The 23,121-nt window shown below is 32.8% G+C and overlaps 2 protein-coding genes across 2 annotated transcripts; one reads left to right on the top strand and one right to left on the bottom strand.

The window, feature by feature from the left end:
- Positions 1 to 949: 949 nt before the first annotated feature.
- LOC134700975 (RBPJ-interacting and tubulin-associated protein 1-like) lies at positions 950 to 5,700 on the bottom strand. Its single transcript, XM_063562119.1, has 2 exons — positions 5,553 to 5,700; positions 950 to 3,321 (listed from the first exon to the last, which is right to left on the bottom strand). Exons 1-2 carry the CDS (start codon positions 5,588 to 5,590, stop codon positions 2,658 to 2,660), a joined length of 702 nt encoding a protein of 233 aa, XP_063418189.1. The 5' UTR covers positions 5,591 to 5,700; the 3' UTR covers positions 950 to 2,657.
- Positions 5,701 to 11,862: 6,162 nt separating this feature from the next.
- LOC134701007 (SUMO-specific isopeptidase USPL1-like) lies at positions 11,863 to 21,933 on the top strand. The gene is made up of 5 exons (XM_063562155.1): positions 11,863 to 11,972; positions 13,567 to 13,683; positions 14,902 to 16,787; positions 17,355 to 17,515; positions 19,529 to 21,933. The coding sequence occupies exons 1-5, from the start codon at positions 11,970 to 11,972 to the stop codon at positions 21,817 to 21,819; spliced, it is 4,458 nt and encodes a 1,485-aa protein (XP_063418225.1). The 5' UTR covers positions 11,863 to 11,969; the 3' UTR covers positions 21,820 to 21,933.
- Positions 21,934 to 23,121: the final 1,188 nt, after the last annotated feature.

Below are 23,121 nucleotides of genomic sequence, written 5' to 3'. Positions count from 1 at the left end.
AAAAAGAATAAACATGTTAATTGTTAAATGAATCTCTAATTTCACCTCAAATTATATATGAAATGGTTGTTGGAGCTTAAATATGCAGAAATTATCTTTTAAACAACTCTATAAAATATGGTCCAAAACCTCAATAGGCTTGCAAATCTAATCTTTCTGTCAATTTTTAAAGGTCTTAGTTACTGTAAATGCAGAAATTATTGTGAGGTTTTTATTATTGCGAATAATGCCACAGAGTTGTAAACGCAATAATTACAACTCGCATTTTGTAATATTTTCTCTGAATTAAGCATGATTTTTCTCAAAATCGTAAAAATTAAAATCGCATTAAGTTTAAAATGACAAAACCGCAATAATAAATGCACGCAATAATTTCTGAATTTACAGTAAATCAAAAATTGAAAAATTTTCATAAATTATTTAGGTCTCAATTCTGAAAGAGTTCATCTTTTACTTGGTATTTGGATGTTCCAAAACCTATCAATGTCTTTTACATGTACATGCACATATATCTGTGTACATGTACTTGTAGAAGGTCGATTTCTATCTAATGCAGCTCAAATAATAAATATAAAAAAGAAGAGGTGGTATGATTGCCAATGAGACAACTATCCACAAAAGACCAAAATGACAGACATTAACAACTATAGGTCACCATACGGCCTTCAACAATGAGCAAAGCCCATACCTCATAGTCAGCTATAAAAGGCCCCGATAAGACAATGTAAAAGTTCACTGAGCAATAAGATAATTAGTTTTGATTTCATTATACATTCATGTCAATTTATAAAAGAATCTGAATTTAATTATTGCAAATTTACCTTAAGTAACAAATGCTTTACATTCTAACATTGAATAAAAATTAAAAAAAAATAATAAAACTACGAATTAACTATATATATGATCATTTATAAAGTACAATGCACATTAAATACACCTCCAATAAAATGATGTACAAAATTTTTGTGTTACAGTATATTTATTATCTGATAAAATTCACTTCAAGAACACTGGATAACATTCAAATTAACATACATTTTAGAGAAGAATTCTTAACATAAAACACCAAGAAAACAGTGAGGTCCAAACAATGTTTGTTGCAAGCTATTAAAACTTTACACGGCTACACATATTAACTTAAATTGGGTCTATATTACGGCGTTATTTTACACAAAATACTGAAACTAAGGGACAATGATAACAGGCCATTTTGTGCAATAGAGTAATCTCCCTTTGCCATTCATTATCTACATTTTTGTAAATACATGTGTCATCTTCATAAAGCTACATGTATTGATCATTGAAGATGTCACCTAATGCTGTTTTGATAGTTGATATTGCTGTAAAATTTAAGCATCTTTTATAACAACAAAATTTTATGGTGAGAACATACTCTATTAAATTAGCATGATTAGTAATCATTTAAAAAGACATTTTTACAAAAACAATTATTGAGCAACACATTTTTATAAACATGATATAATATAACTATTGTTTTCTAAATTCTGATACCTATCTCCCATTCCTAGAATACATGTATCCAGGGTTTCCGCTGGCGGTCGCCATTTTCGCAATTTGCGAAAAAATAATAATTGTGGCGATTAAAATTCGTCATTGGCGAAAGAATTTGGCGAAAGAAATATATATAACGATTTATTTTCAGCCATCTTGTTTATTTACTTTTTCCAGGTTTCTCTAACTTTACCTATCAGACAATACTCGGAATTCACCTTGAACTTGTTAAGATTTTGACAGAAAATCAATAATCAGCTGATTGCTTTCATAGTTATCGACATCAAAGGACTAATTAATAAAGGTGTTGATTTTATGATATGACAAAATAATATGGCTTCTGTTACATGTCACAAAAGGGATTTATTAGCAACTTTGCGACGCACGTGTTTGCAAAATTTTTACGCTTCCTCTCCTTCTTTTAATGATAGTCTAGAAAAGAAAATTGTTGTTATGACGAAAAATGTTCAAAAGAAAGAAAAGTCTCTGATTTAAAATTTTATCATTTAACTTTCATATAGATCATTGATTTCAGTGTGTACTTCAAAATCGTATCAGTGTTCAGTGACACACGTGTTTCAAGCATATAGTTTTACTTATTTACGATGGTCTAGAAAAGAAAACTGTCGTTATGAAGAAATCTATTCAAAAGGTTGGCATGAAAGTAACCCTTCAATGAATTGACTTCACTTACACGAGGGATCAATTCCAAGTGATAAGATGCTTCGTTTTGTTGTAAAAACCACTTCTTATTTAGGGGGAGGGTGGCTGGAGAAAAAAAAAGGAAACTTTTAAAAGAAAAATATATTTGTGTTACTTGGCGAAAAAAAAAATAAAGTGGCGAAAAATAAATTGTTTTGGCGAAAGAGTTGGCGAAAAAAATAATTGACCCAGGGGAAACCCTGCATGTAATGTATCTAATAGTTGACTCCCTCTTCTCGGAAGTCATCATCTACATTTTGAAAGTAACTTTGTTATGTTATAAAAAATCCAATACTTCAAAGTGTCAAGGGGACTTAATTATATAAGTTTAAAAAATAAATAAAAAACTGTTGCATAATGTAATCAAAACTAAAAGCTAAATGAATATTTATATAAAAAAAAGGGATACAACTCATGTTTAACATTAGCTATCTTTTTGGTAATTAAGGCTTCCATACAGAATTTGACTTTCCGCTAGTCATGCTCTCAACAGTTAATGGTCTGTTCCTAAAACTTCCTGGCCTTGGTCCTTGTCTAGAAGGAGGTCTACCGTCCAGAATGTATGGTTCCATTTTATTTTTATCTCTTATAGATCCTTGCGTCATTTGTCGGTTGTAGCTCTCTTGTGGCGCCCAGTATATCGGTGCACCCTTGTTAACCTTATCTGCCCACGGTGATTCAAACGATGGTTCTGGTAATCCTTCTCCAAACAATGACTCATCTACGAAAGTTGGTGTATGTCTAGTAAGTCTATGTTTTGATTTTGATGACTGACTGGTAGATGAATTCCTTAAAGAAATAACACCTTGAGATTTTTTTTCATATCTATGCATATCTACTGGCGACGGTGACCATAAAAGTGGGGGTCCTTTATTTTTCTTTTTCTCCTCTTTGGTATTCTGCTGGACCCATGGATATTTAAATCCATGGTCTGTAGAGTGTGTTGCGTAATTATGAGATTTGAACAAAGTTTCATCCACATTTGCCGATTCGGATACTTTATGATATCCACTGCGTGTCCTCCCTGACAAAGGACGGGCTCTGCCACTCGCTGAAGGTGGCCTTGAACCAGTGATAACAAATGCATCAGTCATAACTGGCTTGAGGCTGAAATCAAAAATTTAGAAAAGATTATCATTACTGTCATAGATATATAGGAAGATGTGACTGTATAGTATCAAAAATCTTACTAACATAATTCTCTTGGTCTCACTAAAAAATGGCTTGACATTTATAAATTCTCCTTGAAGTCTTGTACTTGTAGGGAGTTTTCTGTTTTGATTTTTTTTACATTTGTCTTTGTTGCCTTTAAGCATGTGATGATGTGTAACTAGCTTTCTGTGTGGTATGAATTTTGTTCAGTGTTGAAACCCTTATGGTATGTTACATGTATATATTATATAATTACCTTTTGTTGCTAGCTTTTTGATCATTTGGTTAATGGTCTCTGGTAGAGAGTTGTCTCATTGGCTATTATACCACATCTTCTTATTATAATAGGACCATCAAGTTATTACATATGCACACATATAAAATCATTGATATCTGGAAATATTCCATGATAATTTCAGGGGTATGCATGACATGTATTAACAACATAAAAAACAATGGACAAAAAATAGAATTGAGAAAAAAGGGTGCTAAAAAAATAAGAAGACAGAAGAGAAAAAACTAGCAAAGAAGGCTAATTATAAAAATGAAAGAATATAGAAATAAAAACTTATCTGTCAAAACCCTAATCTTTACCTAGTCAACAGACCTTCCTTAATTAGTTTTCTCTTTTGAATGCTTTACATTTATAATATCAGGGCCTTTTATACATTTAGCTGACTACAATTGTATGCAGTATGGGCTTTCCTTATTGCTGAAGGCTGTACAGTGTAACCTTTAACCATGTTAACTGTTTAAAACTATTTAAAATAAGCATTATTCTTGCATGGCCTTTATCAGGTCAGGAATATCCACCAATTGGTGGATTATACCTCAATTGACGTATAATCCACCAATGTAGGTATATTGGTATAGACCAATTGACGTCACGTATAATGCAATATTTTTTGTAATAAAATGCTAGTGTGAGATAGGAGCATGATTTTGCAACTTGCAACCTATTATATGACCTTTATTGAGTCCTCCGAAAGTTTCAGTTTTGTCAAAGCATGCTGCATCTCTTGAGAATGTATGTGTGCAACAATTATTTTGTTGAAACATTTGTACTATTGACCATGATTGACTTTTGATAATGAAAGTTAAGTATTAACAAAGAGCACCATTCACCTGTGGACAGTCAGGGGTACTACTTGTACAAGTTAATTTTATTTACTTGAAGAAGTAAAAAAAATATACACACATAAGTAAATAAATAATGTTTGAATAATCTCCCCTTAATAAATTTTCACAAAAAATCCTCAAGTTTTGAGATGTAAAATCATCATGCCTTTAATGATTTTTCCCAGGTTTGCTTAATTTTTTTCATTAAAGTTCAATGTTTCATCTCATTGATTCATCAAAGAAACTAATTGAGCAAAGATCTTACATATTTGGGCAAGGCAAAGAATTCAAGAAAAGAAGACGCTCTGAAAGGATGACTTTTTTACTTAAATAAAAAACATACAAGTAAAAAATTCTGAATGTCTAAGCCAATTTTTTTTTTAACTATACAAGTAAATGAAATTCACTTGTTTAAGTATCCTACAAATTTACTTATATGTGTATATTTCATTTTAATATTTTTTGAATAAGTAGTACCCCTGACTGTTGGAGTTGTACACATGATCACATGACTGCAGACAGTATTAATGTCCATTGACAGGTGATTACAGGTAAATTTGCCAATCAAGAATTAACAAGATAACAATAAAAGAAACTGCAAATAATTATTGATTAAATGCAATATGTTATGTCACTATACTAAACTAGGAAATGTTGACAAGTTTTCATACCATAATAAATTTGTTATATATGGTTTTAGGAAAACAATGCTCCATATTGGTGGAAGAATTATACAACAATTGGTCTATACCATTATATGTCAATTAGTGGATTATACGTCAATTGAGGTATACATTTTGTACATGTAACCCACCAATTGGTGGTTATTCCTGACCTGTTTATCACAACATGTGTTTATAATTTTGACCTTGATTTACAGAAAACACTTCAAATGAGAAAACTCTGTATGCTTAAATGAAAGAGGGAATACTAGGATTGTTATTTCTTGAAAGCTCTTGAAAACCTCTTGATCTGTTGATCTTGAGTCGAGAAAAAAAAGTTTCAAATGCAGCACACTGTATAGCACCTTCGAAGCTATTTGCTTCGCCTGTACTGTTGTCTAATACCTTGAGTTTCTTGTTTTTTTGTCTAGATCATTTGCCATTAGTCAGCAAATATTACAATAATGACATTATCTCGACATCAAAATCTTAAAAAATTGCTTGACATCAGTAAACATATCATCATGGTCTGTGAGACGTTTAATTGATATTATAATTTTAGACTGTAAACCGAAACGGAAATTATATTTCCGTAAAAAAAATATTTCGATTTATGCCCCCCATTTAAATTATTATGCAAAGAAACCGAAATCAAATGTGTCGATAAAAATAATTTGAACACAAATGCGCTGATTTTTATTGGTATGAGCCTAGCGTCAACCCCTAGACAAAAATGTGAAACAGTTCTTATTGATTTAACCTGTAGTATAATAGTCCCAGATTTACCATAAAATGTTTGGGCGCAGGACATTTGAGCGAAAAAAATAAAACTACTAGGGGACATTTTAGCGCCAACATTAGAGCCCATTTAAGCGCCGGATTAATCCGATCACCTGTATTGTCGATAGCCCATTACAAACAACAACATCTATACAGATACGAAGTATGAGGAATGTGCAACACGATCGAGAAAAGATAACGAGAAAGAGCAGTTCCTAATAAAATTCTATAAACAGTATTGTACAGAGGGTATATCTAGACCCATTACGTACGTTCTCTAGGTTACAATTCCAGGCTAGAACAGACTTTTAACATTAGTGCTGAATTTTAATTGACATGTTTTATATTGTTTTATACTGTGCTGTCTTGAGTCTATTAAACATTTTTTAATTTATTATATATTATCAGAGACATATAATACATATGTATAATATGTATTATATGTCTCTGATATTATTTATTTACTAAAAGGGTTAAAATTATTTCGCTAAAATGGGCTTTGACTATTTTAATTTTTCAATAAAATGGGTTAAAATGCTGGCGCTCAAATGGGTTCTACTTGGCGCTCAAACATCCTATTTATTTCGCCAAATGTCCTATCAATGCGCTCAAATGTCCTCCGCCGAAAAGGTTTTGACTTCTTACCTGAGAGGTCATGCCTGAAATTCGTTATTAGCATATATATAGGTCGCATATGATGTTTCTTCACATTACGTTTCTTAGCTTAAATCATTTCTTTCTAACAAAAACATGATAAAACAGCAAATTAAAGTCAATACTGTTCTGAGTTGCTGAATGTTCTTCAGAGAACTAAACTTCTTTTTAACCAGATCAATTCATGAGTCACAGTATACAAATCCTTAAATAAACTTACAATTTTCCAAACTTTCATTTTACCTGAGTATATGATTTTAAGTTTTGCACTTTGGCTTGGCTTTTTTGTACAGAGAAAAATTCTATATTAAGAAAACTATACTTGAAAAAATGATACACGAGAGAGCCAAGATTTGTATATACTGCATGACGACTATTTCAAGTTATCATCCTCTGAAACCATCTTCAAGGACTTGAAAACGCAAAAGATCCAACCCTACAAGTGAGACCCATCAGGACAATGGCACATGATACTATATATCAAGATCAACCTCCATTGTAAACTAGTCAACATGTTCAAACAAGAATTTGTATAGTATGAGTAAGACCTAGGTACTATAGTTATGATACAAATCATGCATTGGTTTATAATTTAACAACATGCATAACTGCAATGAGGCCAACACAAAAGTAAACATGTGTTAACTGTACCCATACCTACCAGTGTATGTAAAGTGCGGATCCTAAAATATCATTTCTACTGTACATGCCATAAATGTCTAATGTAGAATGATAAATAAACAGACGAACTTTTTTTAATTTTTGAAGAAAATGAAGAAAATTAGTTAAAATGTATATGTTCAGAAATACATAATACTAATAAAACAAAGTAAGAGATGCGAGCGGGGTTTTATCGCGCCTAAAGCCATCCAGCTGTGAAATATATACCAAAATAGGTGAATATTTAGGACATTTCACGAACAGATCGTGCACGTGCTTTATAAGTAACAGGTAAGATGTTGTTGCAGTAAAAAATATTCATTTTAATACAATTATTAAAGTTGTATAATGTATAACGTAGAATATGTTTTGTCATTCAATTTCTTCATATTTAACTAAATTCCACTATGATGATTTCGTAATGCTAGTCATGTTTACTGTCGAATAATGATACTATTCTTTCATTTTCACTGTGGAGCGAATCATTAGTATTGTATATGCGGTGCATTTTCACTGTATAATTTTTAGTTTTTATCTATTACAGCTCATTTCTTTAAGCATGTAGAGCAAGACTTTGGTTGATTTGCTTGCTTTTTTTTTTATTGGATAATCATTATGATAACACCCAATTTAATTCAAATATGAAAAATACAGGTTAAACTATGCCTATTCATATTGTTTTAAAATGTCAATCTTATTTACAAAGTTTGTATAAACAATTATACAAACAAAGCAAGCAAGCCACCCAAAGTTTTGCTTTACATCATGCATTAGGAAATTAGCTGTAAAGCCTTAATTTAGCCGACTTGCTCAAACTATAGATAAAGTAAGAGAAAGATTTGATAAAATTTAACTTACGGAGGAAAGTTTGGTTTTAAAACACCCTTATAAATTCAAAAGAAATAACATTTATTTCAAATGCATTCCATTTAGTTTCTTATAAAGCGTATAGGGATCTGTTTCCTAATTTTTTTTTTATCCATTTCCATGACACTTCACCACTAATTACGTACATCTTGATATAGATTGCACCTTTGTTTTCCCGTTTAAAAGGTTTTACACTGGAGCCCTTTATAACTTGCTGTTCGGTGTGAGCCAAGACTCCATGTTGAAGACCGCATTTTGACGTATAATGGTCTACTTTTATAAATTGTGACTCGGATGGAGAGTTGTCTCATTGTCACATACGACATCTATATATATGGCTCAAAAACGAAACGAGACGGGATAAAAAGGGATTAAAAAAAATCCACGCTACTTTTTTAATATATTTATAATGGGCTTTATATGTGTCAAAATATAGTAAAATAGTGGGTCGCATTTGGGTATAAGCGTCACTCCGGATTGCCGATTTTTTGCAAGCGTGACAGGTGAAAGTCAAATGATTGTGTAGTGAAAAACAGGAATGAAGTCTACCGGGACACGGATGATTACAAAAAATTAGAACTGCATAGTATAAGCGGGATACGGGTATCTGACAAAACAATAAGCGGAATACGGGAATCTGCCAAAACAGTAAGCGGGATCCGGGAACCCCCAATGAGACCCCAGAATAAGATATTTGTGTATATTCATCCTATTGTTACACTCATGCCTTCAATAACAAATGTATCCGATGCATGCATTTTTTTTTAATATTTTTTGTCCCTTTTTTAATTGCGTGGGGTCCAAATTTATAGACAAAAGTCCTTTAATATAGATATTTGGAATTCGTTGACATGCTGAATCTAACCGTGTATCTAGTTTGGGGATTTTTTGCCTAGTTGCTGAAATAGCCCACATAGAGTTCCAAAGGGTCTAAAATCAACAAAAATGAATTGTAGCATACATTTCGTGTACAATAACCCAAATGTGCATGGTTTTACCTCTGCGGTAGTATCAATTCGCGGATCTAGAATTTTTCATAAGTAGGGGCCCATTGACTGCCTAAGAGGGCCCGCTGCTGTCACGCTCCAGTGATTCCCTATATAAGTTAAAATCAAGGAGAAACGTAATCTGAAGAATACAATATGACATTTTGAGAATCGCTTTTGTTACAAGTTTGAAAAGCTATATATTTGATAAAGAATGAATGAGGAGTTTGTATTTCAATTTGAAAATACATGTATAATAAATCCTAAAGTCATCAACGAAGGTTTTTTTCATTTGTTGCAAGTGCATTTGTCACATAATTCTACAATAAAAATTCCTCGCATCTTTGAAAATTCTACATTAATAATGACTGCACTAACAGTGATAATTCATCGCATCTATAGTTAAAATGGATCGCTTTCAATAATCGATATGCTATATTATGATGCTTTTATGACACTTATTTGAATTTTAATGCTATGTTTGTATATTATAAAGACATATCACAATGAAAATATGTTAAAACTTAACTTAAAATCCTTTAACTTGATATTTTCAAAACGTAAACAAATACAGTTTTCCCATGATCCTTTATTCTACAATAGACATACCCGCATTTAAAAGTAAAAATGAACTAGCTGGATTCGCACTTTATATACACTGCCTACCCTAATTTTTATTCCCGACCATAATGTTTTTTGCCATTTTTTTATTAAGTAGCTGTTAAAGTCACAATGTTGCTCCCATAGACTCAAAGTAAACAAAAATCCCTACCTACCCTGATTTTTTTAGCATGTGACAGTAAACACACATACTTTTTTGTTTGGGCTGATCATACAATTTATCCAACTTTGGTTTTCCCAATGCTTAATAACTCTTCCAGTAGTGAAGAGGTGTATTTTCACGATTCAGAATACAACAGGACTTTTGTTTGGAAACCTATTTGTTGAAGTTAAAGCTGTTTTACAGGATTTATATAGCAAAACTCAGATGCTAAAACTTTAAATATTCGATAGAAACGGAAAGATGGTCTGGGCCGGGATACCACAAAATGAGAGAATTTGTCAACCAGAGCCGTGGAACTGGAGTAGGATACGAATTTCAGTATCTATTCAAATATAAAAAAAAAACAGGAAATAAAAATGCTTAGAAATAATTTGTACTGCATATAAATCTGACGGAGTATGATGGCTTTTCAGATTTTAACCACATGATCATTCGCATTCGTATTATTAGATCAAACAGAGTCATAACTGAGTCCTTTTTGAGCTCATCAATCTTTTGTCCATCATCCAGTGGCGGATCCAGGAGGCGGGGGTTGGAACATCCCTATTTTTGAACGATCAATGCATTTGAATGGGGACATGAAGTTGGAACCCCCCTTTTTGTCCTAGGTTAGGACCCCCTCCCTTTTCAAAATGGCTGGATCCGCCCCTGTACTGGGCTTATATATTGTGCATGATTGAAATACATGCATGAATACGGAAAAAAATTCCAGCAAGACAGAGTAAACAAAAAAAATATTTAAAAGGCAACTCATTAAACAACCTTAATTTATGATCATTTATCATAAAGAGTTTTGAAAAAAAACCATTATCACAAAAGATATATCAAACCACAGGCGCGGATCCAGAGGGGGGTTCCGGGGGTTGGGCCCCCTTTTTTGGGACGATCAATGCATTTGAATGGGGACATGTAATTGGAACCCCCCATTTGTCCTGGGTTAGGAACCCCCCTTTTTAAAATGGCTGGATCCGCCCCTGAACCAGGAGAAATAAAGATTAAGTATTTTAAACCATATCTTCTTCAAGCAAAAAAAGCAGCGATGTCTGTTAAAAAAAGAATCATGATACAATCCACAACGTTCAGTACAATGTGCATACAAAGACCTGCAATGAAGATCTGTAACATTTAATTGTAAATGAGATATATATATTTTGCGAACAAGAGTGCTATTTATACATGTTATATAGGTTATTAGCTAGACAAATAGTTCCAAGTTCGAATCGTCACATTGAACAATTTAATTTTTTTTTAAAATGTAGTTTTATTTATTTTGGATCAAAAAGTTTAAAATTTATCAATATTACAAATCTTTGAATTTTTTTTAAAAACTTCGACCAATATTTAGAATTTTAAAATTCTAAAATACGCAAAAAATTGGTTTTAACTTTATAGTATGACTAAAATACTTAACCAATCTATAAAAATTGCATTTTACTTATTTCGCTTTTTAGATGTTTCAATTTTAAAACTTGCAAAACAAAATAAACTTTTATCTATGCAATAAAGAAAAGAAATATGTGCGTTTCCTATTACATGTCATCATTGATTTTTTTTTAGGGTAAGTATATGTATAGGGATTTTTTTTTACATTGAGTTTATGGGAAGGACAATCTGACTTCAACAGTGGTTAGTGAAAAAGGAAAAACAAATCATTTTATTTAAACTATGTTTTTTTGCTAAAAAATATAATAGGAAACATACTTCTTTTTGTTTTAATTTGGCCTTATGTAAGTATAAAATGGTTAAAAGAGTAAATATTTCACAAAGGTCAGTGAAGAGTAAATGAACAAAACAGATTGAATCTTTTTTAATTAAAATATTTAAAGAAGAGAGTTGTTTTCTTTACAACTTTACAAATCCGAGTCGACTTAACCTGATAATACGCTAATCATTTACAGTCAAAACTGGCAAACTGACAAAGGCCGAAGTGATATATGGCCGAAACGTCGCGAAAGCCAAATATTTTCCCAGAATACATTGCGATGTATGCAGTACGATTATGAATGGCCGCTTACATGTGCGTGGATAAGCATTGGCGGCACAAATATTTACTAGAAATATGTGTTTTATTGATCACATCTGAATTGTGAAATGGTACAGTATATCTCCTGACACATATTTATGTTATTGTCATAGATATCAGTGATTGACTTGTTCTGACAAGTCGTGAATTTATCATTTGACTGAGAACGCCTTCCTTGTCTCACTTCTTGGTGGTTGGTTATCATAATAAGATCATTGATTAAGTTATCGATGATTGAAACAATGACGAATCTAAAACTTTCTTATACTTGATCTGCTTAAACTAGTTAAATCGCATTTGTCAAAATAAGGGGGGGCATGTCATGCTGGTATTCAGACACCCCATTGTTATTGATCGGACACCTGTAAAACAATGGTTACTATGATTTTTCTGAAAGACGAGTACATTAAACATTTTGTGTTTACCATATATAAATGCTAAGGTGTCTGAACATCAAGAAAGTATGTGGATAATGCAAAATAAAAACAAGACTTTTTAAATTAAAATTATCTGCTCTTTGGTTGGGTTGTTTTCTCTCTAGCACATTCCCCATTTCCATTGTCAATTTCTTGGTTACATAGATCCTGTTACACCACAAGATTTATCGTGTGTATGATATAAAAATTAAATGTCACAGTACCCAAATTGCACCTACTGAAAAAAATAACTTTGGAAAAATGGATGTCACATGTACACTGCATTTTGAAACACACCAAAAAAAATAATAAAAGAAATACAAGAGTCAAGACTTACAAAGGCCAGAGCCTCCTGACTAACGAGGGTAGTATTGCCCTTTAACGTCAGGCATCAAATGGTCATTTTTGGCTATCATTAGAGCCAAATTGGTTAAAAATTTACTGTGATTAGTCAGAGGTCTTCAATAATACACAAGTTATCGCTAATTATTCAAATCAGTCATTTCAGTGGCGGATCTAGAAATTTTCTCAAGTGGGGGCTATCTGGCTGCCTCAGAAGGGGGCCAATCCCGTCATGCTTCAGTGATTTCCTGTGTAATCAACCAAATTTTTTTCTCAAAACAGGGGCCCGGGCCCTCCCTTAATCCGCGTCTGCATTTATACAACTTCCTGTTCGGGTCATCAGGCTTCTGAAAAATAGAGGTCTTCCATAGTGAGCTGAGGGAAGAAAAACTTTAGAAAGCGATCATTAGTAAACTTTGATAGATTATGATCCACTTTTTTCAAAATTCAAATTTAAGTTAAAAAAATATTTTGTTTGAAGTATTTATGAAAGTGTAAACAACCCTAGTTAAATAGTTTCAACAATGTTCGGGTCTCATTAAAAAGTATCATGCATGATGCATTGTTCAAACAGGGTACCAGATAGCTTTAACTGGATGAAAAAAATCAAATTGCACGACACGAATAACCCTCATACCATGTTTATCATTGTATTGCTAATGTCAAAAGGTTTAAAGGGGTTATATATATATGTTGTATATTACATACATTGTAACACCATTCAAGCCTTGCCCATTTTAAGCATGACCTGGAATTGGTGAAAACAATATTTTTCTGGCTTATGCAAACATTACTCATGAATATAATTTTGATTACACCTTATAATGGACTTGAATTGCTAATAGTGACTCAATTATTGTTTTCAATTTCTCTAGTGTTTAATAAAGATTTACACTTTCTATTACAGATGCTGGATAAGGCTATAGAGTGGTGTGGGATCTGTGCTAGTGTAGGCAAACCAAGCAAGCTCAAAGTATACCAGATTAACCTTGAAGAAGCTGTCAAGCTGTGTGAGGATGAAGCTGTAAGTCAATATCATAAGGCCAAACAAATGTATATATAGGTTGTAGTTACTCAATCGACACTAGAACTTATTTCAAATTAGTAATCTAGATCAAGTTACATGTACATTGTATAAGGACCAATTGTGGTTCTGGGCTTATACCAATTTCCATCCCTGCATTCCAACTTTATCAAAGAGAAAAATTCACACCTCAGCAAGCTTTAAAATGCCCCAACAATGACAAAATTTAAAACAAAACAAAAAAGAAAAAAATTGCCAATGGAAATGGGGAATGTGTCAAAGAGACAGCAACCCCGACCATGGTAAAGACAACAGCAGAAAGGTCACCAACACTTACAGGTCTTCAATGTAGCGAGAAAACTGAATTGGAATTGCCTGATTAATATACATAAACATATATGATAAACAGCAACAAACACTGAAGCACAGGCATGTGACTTAATTGGTTTACAGAAGCTGTATATATGAAAATGATTTATGATAAAAAAAAATTAAGTTGGCAAATGTGATCAGTGATATTGTTTGCCACAAATTACATCCGACATTCGGCTTTTTCTCCTAGAAAAAAATCCCAATTTACTGTAAAAAAAATGGCTTAAAATTCCTCCCAAAAAGTTTTACATTTTCCCCAAACAGTGATGGCATTGGTAGTAATGTTTGTAAATATTGTATTCATGTTATTATTTTGATATAAGAAAGCACTTTTGAGATCTGGTTTTCTGATCAAATCATTATGGTGTTTGTAACACGTGGGTTTCAATGCATTACGTACCATCATTGCTTTTGTTTCTTTCCCCTCTCCGAAAAGTACCTTTCAGGTTGAAAATGTCTGACAACCAAAATATACATGAAAAAAACAGTACAAAAAAGACAGCAAAGGTCAGCAAAAAATCGGAGCTGGGTTTAGAATAAAATATACAAATTTCCCAATTTCATTAAAAAATATGCATTTTTCCCAATAAAAAACAGTAGAGGTAGTTTTGAAAAAATACAGCAATATCACTGGTGATGAAAAGAGATTTTTAAGCCAAATAAGTGATTTTTCTAAAAAAAAAAAAAAAAAAAGACACACAAAAAAAACCTTCAATTTATGTGTTTGAATTGTTTATTTTAGGTATAAATAGATTGTACATGTTTGTAATTACAATATAATATAAGAACCTTTCTTCAGTTAGATTATACCTGTATTCACAGTCTAATATTGTTCTTCTGTTACAGTGCAATTATCCCATTGGCTTGGACAAGGTTGTTTACAGGAAGTTTGAAGATGTACCTGTCCCACATAGAAGGAAGTCCATGCATAGACAGTCAACATTACGGCCACCTATATTCTCAGCTAATCCAAATACATATGTACCCCGACCACAGCCATTGACTTTGTCATCTCAAGCCCCTAGAAACACCATTAGACCACAACCATTGATTTCGTCATCTCAGGCCCCTAGAAACATCATCAGACCAACACCATTGACTTCTTCATCCCAAGCCAGTAGAAACATAATCAGACCACAACCGGTCTCGGCCTTTTCACAATCTAACAATTTCATTCCGCCATCTCTAGCTGTAGAAAAGTTTGGACGATTTCCACCGTCAAAGGCAATCAGAACAACCTCACCTGGCTTTGAACCAGTCCAATCACAACAGAAATCCACTTGTATTTCATCTTCAACCACAGAATGTGTTCATCTGTTACCGTCTGAAAATTTTCAGTCGTTGAATTCAAGTTCCACTCAGTCACAAGATACATTCATATCGCCCAATTGTGGAATGGAAATTGACACCTCAGAAGTGACGGAAGTTATAGATGTTCATTTTAGTTCAGACGATTTTGCGTTTTTGAATCAACTTACAGCACCTAAGATATCAAAGTCAACAGTTTCACCTAACTTAAATTTATCAGAATTGCGAGCAGTTTCACCTATTTCAAAAGACTCCAGTTGTTCTGAAATAATGCCAGCACCATCTTCGCCTTTTATTCCCGTAAGGTCAAACATAGGAAGTTCCGAAAATATAAAGAACACTCAGGAAATCAATGGTATAAAACCATTGCAAGCCAATGATACATGCAACACTAATGGTGTAAAGACAGTGGCTTCAGACAATGTTAGTGACAATGTAATATCTCAGGAAATTGAAATCGACACTTCAGACTCTCCAGTTCTTGGTGAGCACACTACTTATTTCTTGGTTGAGGGGAATGGAAAAGGCAGAAGAAAAATAACAAAACTGAAAGAAGAAAAATCTAAGATAATGAAGAAATCCTTACCAGAAGATAAAAAGCAAAAACTTCCAGATACTAAAGACAAACAACTACCTTGCGTTCCAGAGAAAAAGTTTCCAACTTTAGACATTTTCAAATATTTTCCACAATGGCAAAATGAAGAGGCTCTTTGTTGGTTGGATGTTGTACTTTGTTTATTTGTTCATAGTAAAGCAATCAGGAAAGTTGAAGTTGAAAATGAGAATGTAGACTTATCCCATACCATTTTGGTAACATTATTCAAAGCTTATGAGCAGGCTTGTCAGCTGATAAACAAATATCGCCAGAAAACAACGAAAAATCAATTAGAAGTAGCTTCTAGGACCAGATCTGGTAGACTGTTTTCTGATCCTGAGGAATCCGATTCTGATGCTGTTGTGGACTCCCCTAATACAGAGATGCTCAAAGAAATATGTAAAATGAATACCGACACAATCAAGACTGGTGCAGGTCTTAGTTGCTCAAAAGACTTTTTATCTATGTTGCCTTTGGACGAACAAGAAAATTATAAAAAGGCATTCACATTATTGAGAGACACTCGAGAAAATATATGGAAAAAGATGCAGCCACGCTTGCAATGTGTGAAAGGTAAAAATGACAGTCCGGTTTTAGCTATACCATTAATGGTCAAGGACAATGTACACATTGAGAGAGAGTTCTCGGTAGAATATGACTTCATGTTGTCATGTGACGCATGTGGCTACCAACAAACCGATCGGTACAAGAAAGTTCTTCCAACATTGCCAGCTATGGAGCAGAATTTCACCATGAAAGAACCCTGTTTTCTACGGTCATGTTTCCAGTGTAATGCTGAAAATCAAAGGAGAATATTGAAATTAAACAAGTAATACACCTAAGATTCTGATAAAAATTTGGCGAAACATGGGCCTGTTTAAAGCATAAAATTGTTTCTCATTGTTTTTATATGAACATACATTTTATTTAACATTAGCCTTTATTAATTCAGGTTATAGTTGTACCACCTTTAAGATTTATATTGTTTATAGTACAAATGTATCACAAAAAGGGAATTACAAAAAAAAAGTCCCTAACAGTCTAATACTTTGTTATGTTGCATGTGTTGGTTTAGTTGTTAAATATTGACTTACTAAGGGAAATAACTCAACTTAATTTGTCATATATCTAAACTTATCTATCTGTTTATTTTACAATCCGCCAGTAAACATTTATTTAGAATTTTAGATTTCAACCATGCATATGATATAATAAGATTCCCAATGCACATTATTTTCCTTTGATGTGAGATTTTAGCTACCTTTTGCATAGATGACCAATTAGCAACAAAAAAGACAAAACATTAAGAAAAGATCTTATACAGTTATAAACACATGATCATGATGATACATATTTCATTTATTGAGTTATGTTTAATCTACATTTTTAATTGCAGGTTGCCTGGAGTGTTACTGCTACATTTTTCTGAAGGGTTGCCACATAACAACTTTAAAAAACTTGAGTTCTGGCATACTGCCTTGAAATACAGTGTGACTGGTTTTGTACAGTATAGAAATGACCCTGACCATTTTGTGACATGGATAAGACGTATTAAAGGTATATATGTTATAATTGCATCTTCAAACAGTACTTGCTTCTTAACAAAACATGAGTTGTCTCCCATTTGTGTTAATCTTGGAATGAAATTCATCCTAAAAAAGTTAATACATGCTTAATATTTCATATTTGAAATACATTTATGAATATATAGCTACATGTATTGTGAATTTTAAAGAAAATGAAAAATTTTGGATATTTAAAAATGAAATATGATCACGATGATCATGATTTTTGGTTAAAGCTGAATGTACAAATAAAGAACACATTTTGTTTGGAAGTTGATTTTGTTCTCTTGGTTTTTTTGCTGTGGGGATGGGGGTTTTATTTTTAAAATACAACAGAATGTGAAAAAGACATAAATAACACAGTAACCCCAAAACACAAAAAGACTACTATAATTCAACCTATGCTCAACAAAAGACAAATGTGCATACACTATGATTCGCGTTAAAATAACTATATTGGTAACCGTATAGTAACTATCGGTATCAGTTTATTAATCTTTTTCGAAATCTTCTTTAAAACAACAGGGCTCAATAAAGTCTTTTTTTTTTAAACTTTATTACAGAGCTCCAGATAAGCTGCGTATTTGCGTGATCACGCAATACAAATTATAGAAAACCCAATGCAATTGTCCTTTGAAGGGTTCAACAACCCAATTAATTCAACAGAAAACCCAATTATATGCCAAAACCATGAGTTCTCAACCCTTTTATTGGCTACCGTTTGTGTTATTTACCCTTATCTGTTTACAGTCGTCGCGTAAACTGTTTTTATAATATTTATAATTGGAAATTTCCAGTCAATCTAAAAATAGATCCCTGCATCAAGTAGCTGAAATGGGTCCCTGTTTGAGTTTTCCGTTGCTCAATAGGTACACATGTTTTTGTAAACATTTCGATCTTCTCTGTGTTTATTCAATTAGCGTGTGTCATGTTGTTATATTTTTTTCGCATTGCTCGGGATTTTTCATAACATACATTGAATTAAAATGAAAGTGTATGTCCAGTTAAAATATTGAATAGAAGCATGTTTTCGGCTTCTTTGGAGAACTGAGGGAAAGTTATAATGATAACAAGATTCAGCCAGTGTTTTTAGGAAGCGTCCATCGAACGCACGGGCGTATGTCATAGCATAACGAAAACATTGCTAATAAACACAGGGTTTCTTCAATAACGAATTCAATTGGAAAAAGTGAATGGCCAAATCAATTATGAAATGATAAAGCATCAGAAACCAAAAGTTCTAATAAAAGACAACTAAACCAAGATTTATGTATATCGAATCTCAGAATTTATCATATAAAGGTATAAGACAAGTGCCTGTGAATTCACATATCCTTTTTTGTGAGAAAATACAAAACTGGCAAAAGGTTTGAAACGGGACATAAATTAATCCTACAATTGCTCCTCAGTGAATAAACCAAATAAAACAGCTAGCAAATAACCCTAACCATAACCCTCAACAAAATGAAAGAGCTAAACAAAGACAGAAACATATTAATTTAAGATGGAAAAAAATGGGGTTGATATTGCCTAAATATTCAATATTGTGTCGATGAAAAAACCCAATACATTAAGGAGCTTGGTGGTGAAAAACCCAATTTGATATTAACCTGAGGGGTGAATTGGAATTGATAATGCAATTAAAAAACTTTATCACCCAATTATATAAGAAAATGGTGGGTAAAAACCCCAATTTATGAATTCTTATCTGGAGCTCTGTTTATTATAATCATTGACACAACATTTAAGTTTGACATTATTTCTGCCTGCTATTATTACTAATTAATTAATATAGCCACTATTAAAAAAGAATTATGAACATGAATTCACATCTTTATTTCAGTTTATTATTAACCGTAGGTGTACATTTTTTCAAAGCTTTTGTTACTTTAATCAGAAATAAATGACTAAATAAAAGTGTTTATAATGTCATGAATGTAATTATCCAATGTGTTACAAGTTGACATTTAACTTAAGTTCATTATAATTCTCTGTGTATTTTCAGACAATAGATGGATGGAGTTTGATGATTTAAAGTCACCTATCTGTAGATTTGAGTCACAACAGCCAGATATGGATTCCAGTCAGATACATATAGTCATGTGGGAATCTATTCAAGAGTCTAGTCAATCCGTAGTTAAGTCACGACCTAGTGTAAATACATCAACTAACATTATTAACGGTAAGAAACAAGCGATCACGGACAGAGGGGTTCTAAATGGGAATCATCCTGTGTCCTGCTTCACGACAGACCTGTCTAGTAATTTACATTGTTTTACTGAAGATGCACGAGGTCAGAATGGAAAATGCTCAGTTTCCACATCTTTACAATCAAACTTGGTGCATAATAAATCGGTAAATTCAGTAGAACAATTTGATTTAAAACCTAAAGAAAAAACTATCTCTATAAATGAGACAAATTTAAATTTTACACAAGCAGCTACTAAAGACGCTGAGACGTGGGTTAATGGGGATGTCAATGGTAACAGCAAGAAAGCTCCAAGCCTGTTGCTTGGTAAAAGCAAGAAATCAACAACAAAAAGTAAAGTTAAGCGTGTTGTAGAACAGAAGAATGTGCAAGAAGTTAGAGCATTGCGCATTGAGAAGAAACTGTTGGCTAATGAGCCTCCTGAGGAAAAATCAGAAAGAATCATTAAAAATGTTTTGAAAAATATATCAGAAAATTCTAATGTTGTTTTTGCTAAAAAGACTGAAACAGATGCAAGTCCATCACCAGAAATGTCGGTAGAGGGACGAAGAGAAGCACTTGCAAGATTATGGAAGCCTAAATCAGAAGTGATGTCACTGATGGCAAGAATAACAAAAGTTAATGAAAAAAATGCTCAAAGATCGAAGTCTTGTGATAAAGACATTCTGACAACAAATTTGTGTGGCACAAAAGTTCAGTCCGCAAAGTCATGTGATAAAAAAGTTAAGACATTAAAGACATGTAATACGAAAGTTAAAACATTGAAGCCATGTGGCACAGAAGTTCAGTCGGCAAAGTCATGTGGCACTGAAGTTCATTCCTTAAAGTCAGATGGCACAAAAGTTCAGTCCTCAAAGTCATGTGGCAGGGAGGTTCAAACGACAAAGTCATGTGGCACAGAAGTTCAGTATTCAAAGTCATGTGGCACAGAAGTTCAGTATTCAAAGTCATGTGGTACAGAAGTTCAGTATTCAAAGTCATGTGGGACAGAAGTTCAGTATTCAAAGTCATGTGGTACAGAAGTTCAAACATCAAAATCAACAGAAATAAATGATCAATGGAAACCAGTTGACAAGTTGAAGTTAACTGAGGAAAAGTATAGAGGTAAAATGTGTCAGCCTCTTAAAGGGAGTTCAAAGTCCACTATAGTAACTGTCCGTAATAGATATCAAATACTGAGTAGTCAAGACAACGGAAGAATGTACGACTTGGGTTCCGTTAGTGCAAAACGTAGAGATAGTATTTCTAGGTCATCAGAGAGTAGTGACAAAGAAACATTAAAGAAACAGTCAACTAATTCAAGTGCATCAACTAACGGCAACATTAAATCCACTAATGGCCACACTAAATCCTCTAATGGCTATATTAAATCCACTAATGGCTATACTCAAACATTCAGCAATGATAAAGTTGAGTCTGTAACATCAAGTAGTTCTAAAAGGACATGTGGAACTTCTACTTTATCCAACTACTCACTATCGTCAAAGATACAAGAAAAGGGAACAGTCAAGCAAGGAATACAAATGAAATACGAAAAACAGATAGGAAATAAACCAATATTAGATGTTCTTAAGTCATCTTCTGAGAGTCGAAGTCAGTCTAGGTGTTCAAATACAAGTCTTTCCTCACAATTACCTTCTTGGAGAACCTTTAATAAACATAAGACATTCAGTGGGTACCAGTTGTCCACCCCTGTACTGACACCTACTTCAGTATCTACCCAGGCTTCAACACCATCGACTACACCCAAGTCCAGCCGTCCTTCTAGTCCAGCATACAGTATGAAGAGTGAAATTTTATATCCGTCAAAAAGGAAAAACTCTGTGAACAATTTTATTACCGTGAAGCGATTTAAACAACAAATCCGACCACCTTTATTGGTCCCATCTTCAGCTAATAATTCGACAAGATCCAGCCCAAAGATGAACGTGGGAAATCATGAAAATGACATTTTAGAGAATTTGTACAGTGCTCTAGACATTCCATTGCCTTCTGACAATCCAGATTCACTTGACCTGTCGGCCATAGAGAACTCGAGTACTAGTTGTCTCCAGAATATGGATGACTTTTTAGATCAGTTGTTGTGAGGGAAGTTTAATACTTTTTAAGAATTAATAAACAAGGGGGGAAGAGGGGAATTTTCTTGCCATTTAGTGGTAAACTGTTTTGTTATAAATAAATTGGTAAGTATTCCAGTATAACTGGTGTGATTGTTTCAATTCTGGGCCATCTCCAAATACATGAAATGTCATGAATATGCAATAACTCAATGGTCATACTCATACTCGGCACAGTAAAATCTAGCATATGAAGTCACACATGTGCTAACCTAAAAACATGTTGAGCAATCTTTAAGGTCACTAATTCACAAGGTACAATGTACATCTGACATTTGAAACACACATTCATGACATTTATTTGTCAAGCTATGGGCGAAATGATGGGTATTTCATAATATTTAAGAACTATATATTATATTAGACGACAACCATACAACAGAGTACGTCTTGTAAAAGTCTAAATTTAATATTGACTGGTACTCCATACATTGTAAAGTAGAATGTGGTAAATGCAGTGAGAGCGGTGGCTGTGTCAATTTGAGATTGTATAGATTTGTTGCCATCTACGATTTAGAAAACACAAATTGCCAATAAAATAAAGTTGGTAGAGATTTTGAAAATCTAAGACTTAACTGTATCAATTTAAAAACTTGCTAAAAAAGGGACCTATTGTCCCATGTGGTACAAATCATCTCAGGCTGTTTCCTTGTTTTGAAAACAAGCATTTGAATTCCTTAAGTTCATACAATGTTAAGTGCAATATTTGTAAATTATTGTTAATATTGAATTTTCCACATTTTGACATGTGATATACATATATATGTGTTCATATTTGTTGTTTGTTTCATCGTTATGTTTTTTTTATAAGATTTATATTTATAACTGTTATTTATGTATATATTTATCTTATGTTTGCTTGTTTTTTTACAGCAACAGAGAATTGTTAATTAAAATGTACATGATGTAAGATTTGTAATATATCCTTAAAAAAGCTAATAGCATGTAGCCTGACAGTTCAGAGATGTGGCCTGAGTAGAGTGATGGATCTTCATCCTGTTGTCATGGTTACATGTCAGCAGACAAGTTTGGTGAGTAATGGCGGCTCCAAACATTGCACGTCTGTGTATGATGGTAAATGTCTAGTGCAACTGATTCTGTTAAAATTTTGTTGAAATTTGATTTATTTACTGAATTTTCTGGAATTTGGTGTAAAGTGGGCATTTTTGGTAATAAAAGCACATACATGAAAATTTCAATACTCTTAAATTCTATAAATATTTAAAAATAAAACATGCATAAATTTTATGCCTGTTAATGTACATCAAAAAT

This window comes from Mytilus trossulus, unplaced genomic scaffold (genome assembly GCF_036588685.1).
Source record: "Mytilus trossulus isolate FHL-02 unplaced genomic scaffold, PNRI_Mtr1.1.1.hap1 h1tg000210l__unscaffolded, whole genome shotgun sequence".
NCBI classification, from domain to species: Eukaryota; Metazoa; Mollusca; class Bivalvia; order Mytilida; family Mytilidae; genus Mytilus; species Mytilus trossulus.
Note: the sequence above shows the minus strand (reverse complement) of the source record. Positions and strands in the feature narration are given on the sequence as shown.